This window comes from Mandrillus leucophaeus, unplaced genomic scaffold (genome assembly GCF_000951045.1).
Source record: "Mandrillus leucophaeus isolate KB7577 unplaced genomic scaffold, Mleu.le_1.0 Scaffold313, whole genome shotgun sequence".
In the NCBI taxonomy this organism is placed as follows: Eukaryota; Metazoa; Chordata; class Mammalia; order Primates; family Cercopithecidae; genus Mandrillus; species Mandrillus leucophaeus.
In genome coordinates, this window is record NW_012103288.1 from 2,004,633 (window position 1) to 2,017,029 (window position 12,397).

The 12,397-nt window shown below is 52.8% G+C and overlaps 1 protein-coding gene and 1 long non-coding RNA gene across 3 annotated transcripts in view; one reads left to right on the forward strand and one right to left on the reverse strand.

Annotated features, from left to right (window-relative positions):
* Positions 1–386, reverse strand: part of LOC105544947 — a 4,213-nt gene extending 3,827 nt beyond the window's left edge. Inside the window, exon 1 of the long non-coding RNA XR_001006846.1 lies at positions 288–386. This is a non-coding gene — a long non-coding RNA (uncharacterized LOC105544947). The remainder of the gene's footprint in view (positions 1–287) is intronic.
* RAPGEF3 (Rap guanine nucleotide exchange factor (GEF) 3) overlaps positions 1–4,619 on the forward strand; it is a 25,250-nt gene extending 20,631 nt beyond the window's left edge. For both annotated transcript variants that reach the window (XM_011987669.1, XM_011987670.1), the window contains exons 25-28: positions 545–609; positions 1,026–1,080; positions 1,181–1,252; positions 1,590–4,619. In XM_011987669.1, the coding sequence (XP_011843059.1) occupies positions 545–609; positions 1,026–1,080; positions 1,181–1,252; positions 1,590–1,708 (311 nt within the window). In that variant the 3' untranslated portion in view covers positions 1,709–4,619. The remainder of the gene's footprint in view (positions 1–544; positions 610–1,025; positions 1,081–1,180; positions 1,253–1,589) is intronic.
* The last annotated feature ends 7,778 nt before the right edge of the window (positions 4,620–12,397 follow it).

Sequence of the window (12,397 nt, forward strand, 5' to 3'; positions counted from 1 at the left end):
CCCCACCCTGCTTCCTGCCTGTCCCCCCATTCCCACCTTCTTGCATCCGTCCCCCCATTCCCCCTTCCTGCCTCTGTCCCTCCCTTCTCCCCTTCCTGCCTCTGTCCCCCCATTCCTCCTTCCTGCCTCCATGCCCCCATTACCCCTTCTTGCCTCCATCCCCCATTCCCTGCTTTCTGCCTCCATCCCCTGCTTCCTACCACCATCCCTCCATTCCCCCCTTCTTGCCTCCATCCCCCATCCCATAGTTATCTGTGTGTGTACTCACACTGTTGGAGAGATTACACCTCAAGTGCTGATGCCTCGGGGAGCGCAGAGATGAATTAGGAGTTCTTAGGCTGGAAGAATTAAGACATCCAGACAAATACGGGCTGCCTTTCAGGGCCTGAGAGATACAAGGAAATGCTGCTGGGGCCTGGAGCGGGCAGAGGCAGGGGCTCTATGGGGTGAGGTAGGCCCAAGGGAGCCATTATGCCCTTCACCTTTTCTGGGCTACAGAGGGCAGAAGTTTGGGGACCTATGAACAAAACCTGTCTCTTTGCAGACATGACCTTCATTCATGAGGGAAACCACACACTAGTGGAGAACCTCATCAACTTTGAGAAGATGGTGAGTTCAGGGAGCAGGTGTTGACTACTAACATAGGTTGGGGGACATGACTGTGGCCTGGGAAGGGGCAGGGCTTGGAGGCGGCTCAAACTTGTTATGAATAATATGAGGACGAATACTTACTGTGTAATAGCCCCTGCCTTATTCCCCTGCAACTGGAAGGTCTGCCAGGGTGCCAGTCTCAGAGATCTCACGATTCAACAAGAGCCCTTCCAGCCCTCTTCTCTCTAAGCCTTTCTCACCTGGCCTCTGCCTCCTGTCCTCTGCCTGGTCCCCTCTGGGGCGAAGTACACATGACCCCAGCTCTTACAGCCCCTTATCCTTGGTTTAGAGGGAGCTTGGCCTCCCTGCTGCTGCACAGGGCAGGACAGGGTTTCTCCCTCAGGCAAGAGCTCATGTCCCGGTGTTGTCCACAGAGAATGATGGCCAGAGCCGCGCGGATGCTGCACCACTGCCGAAGCCACAACCCTGGTGAGAGGGCGGGTCCCCGGGGCGGGCGGTCCCCCACCCTACATCCTCTGTGAAGCTCCAGGGTGGCCCTGACTCCGTGACCCCTCCCCACCCCCCACAGTGCCTCTCTCACCACTCAGAAGCCGAGTTTCCCACCTCCACGAGGACAGCCAGGTGGCGAGGATTTCCACATGTAAGTGGCTGGCGGTGGGGGGTGGGCGGGGAGGGAGTCCTCATGGTAGTTACTCATGGCTGGCACATCCTGGGCACTTGCCATGTGCCAGACACAGAGCCCGGCCCTTCCATACATGATGCTGATAATGTTCAGACTCTGTGCTCTGAGCCACAGGACTCTTCTGTCCCCTCACCTGTGGGGTGGGCAGGGACAGCCATCTTTAGGAATTGGTGATGGGAAGTGGTTGGTGGGTGGTGGAGAGCAAGAAGGCAGATGTAATATGGCTCCTTGGGGGGGGAAATGTTGAGTTCCACAAAGGGACGTCGGTGCCTCCCTGACCGCTCTCCTCCACCAGGCTCGGAGCAGTCCCTGAGCACCCGGAGTCCAGCCAGCACCTGGGCTTATGTCCAGCAGCTGAAGGTCATCGACAACCAGCGGGAACTCTCCCGCCTCTCCCGAGAGCTGGAGCCTTGAGGAGGGGCTGGGACTAGAGCTGGAGCAGGCACTTGTGGTCTGGAAAGCCAGGGCGTGCCGGGCCAAGATACCCACAGGCTGGCCACAGCTGAGCAGGGCTCTCTGTGGAGTGGACTCGAGTCCCTGGAGCAGGCAGCGTGGAGGCAGCCGTCCCCTGTGATGACTGGCGGCTAAGGAGGACCTCGGAGTGGACCTAAGCCGGGAATAAGGAATGACCCAAGGCCAAGGAAAGGGGGACAGAGAGGCCCCAGGAGTGGGTGGAGAGTGGAGTGTGCTGGGATGTTGTGTGCAATAGAGAGCTCTCCACACCAGGTGTTTTCCAGATTCTGTGCCTCTGGCTTTGTTGTCCAGCCAGGCCTGCAGTTTGTTTTCACAGTGGACACAGAGAGAGAGAGGCTGCATGTGTGTACCGTGTGTGGCAAGGGCAGGGCCTTGGCCTGGGGCAGGGGCCCCCTGCTTTCTTTCTACAGCATCTGAGATAATCATCGGGTGGTGGGGCCTGGGGCTGTGAGCCTGTGCAGTGGTCCCTGAGAAGCTTTATTGTTACTGTCAACATAGTAGTGTGCTCCAGGCCAGCCTGGAGGGGGCGTGGCAGGGAGGCTGAGGCCCCGCCCTCTGGGAAGGAGCTATGGAGGAGAAGCAGCCCCATGCTGGGCACGGGCCAGGCCGGGTCCAAGATCCTGATACCACCCAGATGGGCCTCCGGGGCTCTGGCCACAGGGCGGGCTGGAGCCTGGAGCCCCTGTCAGCAGCCAGCCAGGGTGACCATAAGCTCCCCATGGTGATCCAATATGACTTTACAGTCCAGATGTAACTGGCAGCTTCCTCCCTACTACAATCCCTGCTGCTCCACACTTGAGCTCATCCTGGCCTGTTGGGTGGTGTTCAGGCTTCTGGGGTCTTCTGGGGGTGGCTTGTGATAGAAACAATGCTGAAGCTTCCACGGAGAGCCCATCGCTTGTTGAGGCCTGACGGACTTCCAGGAAATCAGGGTTTATCATCAGTGTTGAGAATGGTCCCAGCAAGCTCTGGTCACATGAATTCCTCTCTTCCCTTCCCCTTCAGCACTTCCCCTAGGAACCAGCTACTGCGGGACCCCTCCTGCAAGGCAGAGCTCACCCAGGAAGCTCCAGGGACTCCACCCTCTTGCCTCACTATTGCCCTGAGTCCTGGCAGCAGGAGGCACTTGTCTGGCCAGAGAGAGACCTCATGGCCCCTGGCATGACCCCTGGCATGACCCCTGAGTAGGTATTGAGGCCGCAGGGTCTTGGGCGTCTGGAGGCAGCTGGTTTGGCCCCTCTGCACTTCAGCTCCATGGCTGTGGATAGACAGGCCCCCTGCTTCCAGAAAGGGTCAGAGCCTTTAGCAGGGAGGCAGCACAGCTGGGCTTAGACCTCAGGTCACTAAGTGAATCTGAGCAAGTCAGTGAACAGTTTTCTGCCTTCTCCACCTGTAAGCCAGATATGATAAACGCCATCCCGCACTTAGTGACAAACACATGAAACAGTAGCTCCTGCCTCTGTAGCAGAGGTGACAGCCAAGGGCAGTCCTGTGCTATCTAGGTCTGGTAGCGGGGCAGCCTTGCCTCAGGTGAGGGCTGAGGGAGAGACTGAGGTGGAGCAGATGGCAGTGGTAACCAAACCAGTTCCCTTGCCTTGGGTGGGGACAGAGGAGAAGCACGGAAGCATCCGGAACTAAGCAATCAGGACAGGAGGCTCAAGCCTGGGTGAGTCAGGAGTCCAGGGGCTTTCTTCTCTTCCAACCCACTGTCTGCTGGTGTCTCGGCAAAAGCCAGCCACTGCCCTTCGCCATCCTTCAGACTCCAGGGTGAGCCCAGCCCAGCGACACAACAGAAACCAAGCGCCATGGGGACTGGTGTCCTCCACCAGCATTTCTCCTCTGGTCACATCTGTGTCCTGATGGGACTTCTCCCTCCACTTTGGACCATCAGCTTTACAGTCCAGACCACCCTGCAGCCACCCTGCGGCCTCCCAGCTGCCCCAGTCTCTTGGGCAGGATGCCTTTTGAGCCTGTTGGGAGAGGCCTTGCCAGGAGAACAGTGCCCGGGGCAGGCGAGAGGACACAGTCTTTGGGAGCCAGAAGAGCTGCGGCCCAGGGGGCCGGGCCACTCCCAGAGGACAGGAAGCCCCAAAGCAGGGAAAGGCTCCGTGTTACGGTGGCCCCATGCTCGGAGGCTGTGCTGCCTTCTCTCTCCCTGACTGCCCAGGCATGGGGTGGCGTGGAGCAGGAGGCATCCTCTGGTGTTCCCTAGTAGCCCAGGCTGTGTGCAGGGGCTCCCATTTTGTGTCTCAGTTGCAGGAAGGCCATGAAAGGAGGAGTGGCTCATGGGACTGCTGAGAGGAAGGTGTGAAGAAAGAGAATGTGGCCCTACATCAGTCCTTTAAAAAGCCTCTGTTACCTGAAAGGAGATCAAGCAGAGAGGAATGGTTGTGTATGTGTCCTACCAGGCAGGACAGGACAGAGTGAGGTCATTGTTACACACACATCTCCCCCTCCTTTCCTCCTTCCCCTCCACTTCCCTGTGAAGGCCTGGGGCAGGCTGTGGCCAGGCTCAGGCCCCGACTGTGGGGTACACACCAGGGAGGGCCACGCCTCCCCACAGAAGGGGTGGAGTGGTCAGTGGAGCCAGCACCCTCTGCTGCTTCAACATCTCCGCCTGGAGCCAGCTGTCCCCTCTCTCCCAGGCTCCATCCGAACAAAAGGAAGGCACAGCCTGAGATCCGGCTCCCCATACCCCTCCATTCAGCACTCAGTTAGAGCTGGGTGGGGGCATGCCTCCCTTCACACGCTGCCTTATGGCTTTTGTGTCCCCAACAGCGCTCAGCCTCTGGCTGCTCTCCTTCCCAATAGTCACAAGATTTACCATGATAATAATAGGTTAAGACTTGAATAGTGTTTTCATCCTCTTTCATCTTCACTCTGTCTCACGTTATCTTATTTTTATCCTGATTACAGAAGAGGTACTACAGGTATTTTTACCCTAGTTTTACAGTCAAAGAAACTGAGGCACAGGCAGGTTTGCCCAAGGTCACATAACTGCTTAATAGGGTAGACAGGTGAAGTAACTGGATGTGTATCAGCCATGCCCTTTCCCCATGCCCCCGGCACTCCCCATGACAGCTCCCTGAATCCCAGCATTTTATTCTTTTGTAGGATTAGACCCAAGCATATAAATTCCTTTTTCCCTCTCTCCATTCCCACATCCTTTTATTTTCACATACTTACTATAGGCCTTGTAGGGACTCTGTGAACCAGACAAAGGACAGGTACAGTGGCTCATGCCTGTAATCCCAATGCTTTGGGAGGCTAGGCGTTTTGAGACCAACCTGGGCAACAAAGCAAGACCCGGTCTCTATAAAAAATAAAAATGACCCGGGTTTGCTGGTGTGCACCTGTAGTCCTAGCTACTTGGGAGGTTGAAGTAGGGGGAATCACTTGAGCCCAGGAGTTCGAGGTTACAGTGAGCTGTAACTGCACTCGTCCTTTCTTTGGTTGACAGAGAAAGACTCTGTCTCTAGAAAAGAAAAAACTAAGACTGGTAGTTCTGGCCCTCATGGGGTCAATCATCCAGCTAGGCAGCCAAGTCCATCAGTAACAGAAGATGCTGAGGGATGAAGTCCAGAGCAGCAGAATCCCAGGGCCGCGGCATCTCAGTGCTTACCCTAAGCATTGAGGCCCAGAGCTGCTCCCGTCGGAGCATAGGTTCATAGCTCCTCTGAGCCCTGCATAGCTCTGTCTCCTGAGATGGGGATGCTCTCCCCTTACCACTGGCACAAGCCACCTGAGTAGCAGGCAGGTATGGTGGCTGGTGGCTGCAGCAAATTCCGACCTGGCAGTTGTCCTCAGCCCCTTTCTCCCTTCCACAGACCTATAGGCCAGAAAGTACATGTCTTTCCAAAATGTGTCCTAGTACCCCAACCCACACTCAGTATTGAGCTCCTCCTACATCGGCCAGGCCATGGATCTATACTAAGTAAGTGTCCACCCAGGCCTGTCCAGTTGCTGCAGCCAATTTAGGCACCCTCCTCTCAGATTCTGGACTCTTCAAGACCTGAGCCGTAGCCTTCTTGCAGCACAGTCTGCTGGCGTCTGAGGGTGAAGGGGCTTGCAGGCCAGGACACAGGTGACTGCCGTCCCTCCCAGTGATGATAAAACTGGATCATCCTGAGAAGCCGAGTCTGACTCAGCTGCACTTAGAAAGAGTCTTCTCTCCCATGCCTGGGGGCCTTCCTAGAGCAGGTGCCTCGATGGGGTCAGGGGAGGATGCTGCTGGTGGTACTTGGTAGAACACAGAGGAGCCTGGTGACTCCCAGAAGATAGAAGGTTAAGCTCACAGCTTGGGCCCACTTTTTGTGCTAGGAGGTGTGGGATTCTGGTTGTGCGTGTGTATGTAGACTCTGACCAGTGTGCACCCTGGACCAGCGAGCTGGATGCTTCAGGCTTCACCCTGACTCTGCCTGCCTTGCTCTTGGCCCTGGGAGAGCACTCAGGTCTTGGTTTTCTCACTGGAGTGAGTTGTAGGCAGCTAGAGCTGTTTTGGACTGCTGAATGGAGGGCTGTACTGGTTTTCCTGGCACTTAGGTGATCCTAGCCAGCAGAGAGGTAGAGACAGGGTGCCTTTTTAGGGGACCAGGACAACAGGATATTTTAAACTTATTTGACCACCCAGAAAAGTGTCCTGTCCACCAGAGTATAAGGCAGCGTAGGGGATCCCATAGGTGGGCAGTGTGCTGGGGCAGGGGGGCCTCTGTCTCTCAGTAGCCCTGGGCAAGGCAAGTGCCTTCCTCTCCCTGGGCCTCACTTTCCCCATTTAGAAACAGGAATTTGGATGAGAAATGTTTGAGGATCTATGAATTCGGCAACTCAGGGTGTCAAAAGGGCCCCTTTAAGCATCTTCCCAGTGGTGGCTTCCAGCCATGACTGCTCATGGGAGGGATAGTGAGCTGCAAGCACTGTTTCATTGGAAGGGTTCTCAGAGCTCCCTACCCCTGAGTGTTGCTCCCTGCTACCTGCCTGAGTGCATGACTGCTTGCCTTTTACTCTTTGAGTTCTAGTTGTCAGTAGAAGGCCCCTGTTATGTAGATACATAAGTTGGGAAGATTCTAATGGCCCAATTGTAGATTCTAATTAATATTTCTAATGGTCACTCTTAAAAGAATGGAAAAAGAAGAGCCTCAAGGCAATGGCATTAGGGGAATTTTAATGGCATGATCAGTGGCAAGGTCCAGAGATGATTACTTGGGTGGGAGAGTGTTACAGGGGTCCTGGGAAACAGGGCATCCAGGGTGGGAATCAGAGGGAGAGGTAGGTGGCCAGTTTCACCCTCTCAGCCTTGCTGGGGCTGAGTCCTGCAGGAGCAACCTGTGTGCTGGAGGGAGAGCCTGCACATGCAGGCTGGACTCTGATGGCCCAGGGAGAAGGTCAGCAATCTTTGTTTCTCTTCTCTGGTTCTTGACTCCATGCCAGGCAGCTGTGGATAATCTCATCAAATAGAGCACAAGGCTCAGGAGGCTGAGCCATGGAGTTGCTGCTCTTAGCTTAGCCCCATTGAAGCTTTTAGCTTCTCCCAGAGTAAAGCACTCTTCCTCAGGCTGCAGGACACAGCCCCAGAAAACGGGTGGTTCCTTTTGGCACCAAACCAGGTGAGTTAGACGGTGCGACTCATCAAAGGGCCATCCCCAAGACTTGAAAATACTGAGGGTGCACGTTTTAAATGAAAATATATCTTTGGAATTATAAAATAAATATTACATCATAGAGACTGTAGATTAGAGAAACTGCCACCTTCTCACTATTGTCATTTTCAGAACTTTTTTTTTTTTTTTTTTATTTTTGAGATGGAGTCTCGCTCTGTAGCCCAGGCTGGAGTGCAGTGGTACAATCTCGGCTCACTGCAAGCTCCACCTCCTGGGTTCACGCCATTCTCCTGCCTCAGCCTCCCGAATAGCTGGGACTACAGGTACCTGCCACCACGCCCGGCTAGTTTTTTGTATTTTTAGTAGATGGGGTTTCACCATGTTAGCCAGGATGGTCTCAACCTCCTGACCTTGTGATCTGCCTGCCTTGGCCTCCCAAAGTGCTAGGATTATGGGTGTGAGCCACCGCCCCTGGCCCAGAACATTTTTATTTGTATTTTTAATTTTTATTTCTTTGAGACAGAGTCCTGTTCTGTTGCCCAGGCTGGAGTGCAGTGGTGAGATCTTGGCTGACTGCAGCCTCTACCTCCCAGGTTCCAGCAATTCTCCTGTCTCAGCCTCCTGAGTAGCTGGGATTACAGATGTGCATCATCACGCCCGGCTATTTTTGTATTTTTAGTAGAGACGGGTTTTTACCATGTTGGCCTGGCAGGTCTCGAAGTCCTGACCTCAGGTGATCTGCCTGCCTCAGCCTCCCAAAGTGCTGGGATTACAGGTGTGAGCCACTGTGCCCAGGCACAAAACATTGTTAATATTCATTTTTCAGGCCTTTCCTAACCATCCTATCTAAATTACACCCTTTGTGGCCCCTCTTTTTTTTTTTAAACAAACATCTGGTCTTATGTATTAGGTACTGTTCTAAAACCTTTGCAAGTATTAACTTATTCTATCCTCACCACTGCCCTCTAAGGTACTCTTACTTGTTCTATTTTAGATCTACCGGGAAATTGAGGCACAGAGGGGTGAGGGAACTTGCCCAGGGTTGTACAGCTGGTGAGTGTCAGAATTGGGATTCAAACCCAGGCAGCTTGGCTTTAGAATCAACAGTCTGAGCTTCGTGTCCTGCTGCCCAGATCTGGCTGTAGATGCTCTTTATGTCTTTCTTTCCCTCCAGCTGCTGAGCTGCTCACTCTTTATCCACTTTGCTTATCACAGTGTCTGGCACAGAGTCGCACTCAAGTGCTATTTGTCAGGTGAATGAAGGAATGATGAGAAAGGGGGAATTTCCCATAACCCAACTACCTTAGCACAATAATTATGGTAATTTTGATAGATTGTAGATTTCAAATCATGGGTCAGGAACTGCTCCTGCCAGTCCTGTTGTCCCGTCATCGTCTTTCAGGCCAGAACAGCCCAGCTGCGCCAACATACCTGGGGCGAGAGGCAGCCCATGTTCCTCATGCCAGCGGCCAGCTGTGGGTTGGCCTCGGGCCTGTGTCTCCTTTGATCTTGCCCTTACTCACTCCCTCGCTGTCTCTCTGAGCCTCCTTATCACTGTCTGCCTGTCTTGTCCACCTCTCTTTGTTCTCATTGTGCCTCTACACGCTCTTTAAAGCCACTGGAGTTTGAGGACATGCAATAGTAATTTTCTAATCGTTACTGGGCAGTGTAAAACAAACATTAGCACAGCTGGCAAAGAGTGTAGGCAGGTGGTTCCTTTGGGATCCTAAAAAAGCAGGATACAGCTGAGATCTCTGTGACATCGTGGATTCAGAAACTGCTGGAACTATCCAATCCCTGTGGTGGCTGCCCCTTGTAGGGGTGGTGCCAAGGGTGGCTTGGGGGTTTAGGGCCTCCTAAATTTCCATTAGGCCCAACAAATATACAATATAGCTAAAAAACAAACAAACAAACAAAAAAACAACCCAGTGTATTTGTTACGAAAACGCAACTTCGAGATGAGTCTCTAGACCCCACGGTCCCCCTTTGGATAAACTCTGGAGCTTCACAGCTGCCGGAGATCCATTTGCTGTCCTCTGCTTTGCTAACCATCTTCACTGAGTCTTTAATAACAAGTGGGGCTGGAAGGCTGACCAGTGCCCTGATTCATTTTCGTATTGAGTCACTGCAGGTCCCAGGCACAGGCTGATAATTATCTAACTGTTACATTCTAACACACATTGGATGGCAATATAAAGGATCCATGAAGCAGGGTCCCCTTCTCAAAGAACTTCAGAGGAAAAGTTAAATGGCAGTGCAGGGGTTAACTGACACCATGTTGGCAGAACTGATGGTCAGAGATGACTGCGCTGTGTCAAAGGCACACAGAACAAATATGCACAACCGAGTTCATAGGCAGGAGAGATCCTGTGGGCTGGAGAGAGGAGGTCAGGCTTTGTGGAAGAGTGAATTTGCCCTGGGGCTGGAGGATGAGTAGGAGCTGGAAGCTGAGCAGGGAGGGTGGAGGAGGGTGCAGGCTGAGGACCAGCATGGGGTGTGGCTGGCAGAACTAGAAGCGCAGCATGGGACTATGTGATGAGTGGGCCTAGTTGGGAGGTCTGACGGATATGCCCAGCCCAGGCAGTCAGTGTGATGCTGATGTCAGGGCTGCCCACAAGCTTAAACAAAAGCCTGGGAACACAAACGTGGTATGCACCATGCTAACCAATGTGGGAAAGAAATCACACACGGAGCTGCTTCTAAGACACATTCAGTAAGATCAGACATGGGTGACCATCCTGCGCTTCTATCCTGTGGGCCAGGGCAGCACTCCCAGGGAGAACTGGCATCTTCAGGTGCCAGGATCCCTTTGGGAGGTGAGTCTGGGCCTCGCCTGTGATGGGCCAGCTGCAGGGTCCTTCTGCACTCAGGTCCTTTGCTGAAATGATGTGACCTTGGTTTTGCAGGAGGGCGAGGATGGTAGAATAGGCTGGCCTGGGTAGGTGTCCCTTTTAGTTGTCCTCTGGGTAGTCTCTCTCATGGCCTGTTGATCCTGATAGACCCCAGAATACCTGTGGTAGCCCAGAGATGAATGAGGCCTACTTCAAACAATGGCCTAATGCTGGGGCTTATCTGGCCTCTGTCCCACCAGAAACCAATCAGTTCCAGGAAGAGTTTTTCAGCCTGGCCTGAACCCTGCCAGTCCAATAACAGCATAGCCCCTGGCATGTGGTGAGCACTCGATAAATATTTAGCTGATGGAATTCCCACTCTCTACATCTCTGACAGCTGAGTGCCTCCCAAATCCTTGCCCAAGCAGCCTCACCCTCTTCCTCACTCTCCAAGCCTTCACAGAGGCCACAACTGCACCATCTCTGTTGCTATTCTCATCATCGAGACACCATCTACCATGCTTCTCCCTCCACTCTGTCCCTACCCCAGCTCTCCAGGACCCAGCCTACTGCGATTCCCAACTTGCTGGCTGGTCCCACTGTGGCTTCTTGGGAAGTCTGCAAGGATGGAAAGCCCATGTGAGTACCTAATGGCATGGGGTACTAAGAAAGAGGAGCAGCAGAGTTCTTGGTCCAGAACAGGCTAGCAGGGAAGAGAAAGCTGTCTGAAATCTATCTTAATGTATCTCTCTCTGTGTGTGTATATACACATATATGGACACCTAAGTTTATGAGGCATCTTTGCATGAATATGTATGGATATATTTTCATTTATTGACTTAATGGATTTTTTCTGCCTTCGTCAGCATGTCTTTGGTTATAAAATCTGGGGTTTGGGAATCTGATCTGCGAAGAGGGAGCATGAGCAGCCCTGAGAAGGCATATCCCAATTCCCCACCCCTCAACCCTCAGCACCAGAGGCATTGAAGGAGAGGCAAGACAAGCACTTAGGGTTGTTTAGGGAGTTGCGACATCCTATGAGAAGTGGAACTAGATGACAATTGAGGTCCCTTTAATTCCAGTGAATTTAAATCTAGACTGCTTTGTACAGTAACCACACATGATTAAGTGGTGGTTGAAAGTGTGATGTTGTGGGGCAATGGAGCAACAGTGCTTATGAGAATGGTCCCTGGTCAGATGGATCTGGGTTGAGGCACAGCTGCATAACTTAATGATTGTGTGCTTCTGGGCACATCTCCTAGCCTTTCTGTGCCTCAGTTTCTTCATCTGTAAAATGAGGACAGCAATAATACCTATTAAGGTTGTAGTGAGAATCAATGAGATAACACATATGATAACACACATGGTAAGTGCTCAGTGAATGTTGCTGGTGGTTGTTAAGGCTGTTATTCTTGTTGAAGAATGCAGTTTTAAACACTTCGGTCCTCAGATGAACCATCTGGCTCTATGGAGTCAGCCTTAACTGTCTTCCCAGCTCCCATCCTTGCTCCTGACCTAAAATTCCACTAATGGGGGGAAGAGCTCCTGCCCTCAAAACACCATCCCATAGCCAGTTCAGCTGGACACCAGGAGAACCTAGCCAGGCTGCACTCCACTCTGACAGCTTTGGCTTCAGTTAGGGTCCACCCAGCTGGACACTTGGAAGGGACAGACCATTCAATCCCAAATTCTGAGGCATCATCGCTTCCCAGGCCAGCCAGTGACACACTCCTTTGTCCCCTAAACAACAGGAGTCAGAGATATGTTTATGTGGTGCCAATCCAGGGAGGATGAGGATCCTGATGGGCAGTGACTCTGCAGCCTGCTTTTAGGTTGTGTAAATGAAACTTATGCAAATGAAGCAGCCATTTCTGCTCTTACTCCCTATAACCAGCTTCCTTCTGGGAGAGAAGGGCCAGGCTCACTCTTTAGTTGTGCTTCCGGGCTGGATGCAGTGGCTCACACCTGTAATACCAGCACTTTGGGAGGCCAAGGTGGGTGGATCACCTGAGGTCAAGAGTTCGAGATCAGGCTGGCCAACACGGTCTCTACTAAAAATACAAAAGTTAGCCGGGTGTGGTGGTGCATGCCTATAATCCCAGCTACTTGGGAGGCTGAGGCATGAGAATTGCTTGAGCCCAGGAGATGGAGGTTGTAGTGAGCCGAGATCACACTGCTGCACTCCAGCCTGGGCGACAGAG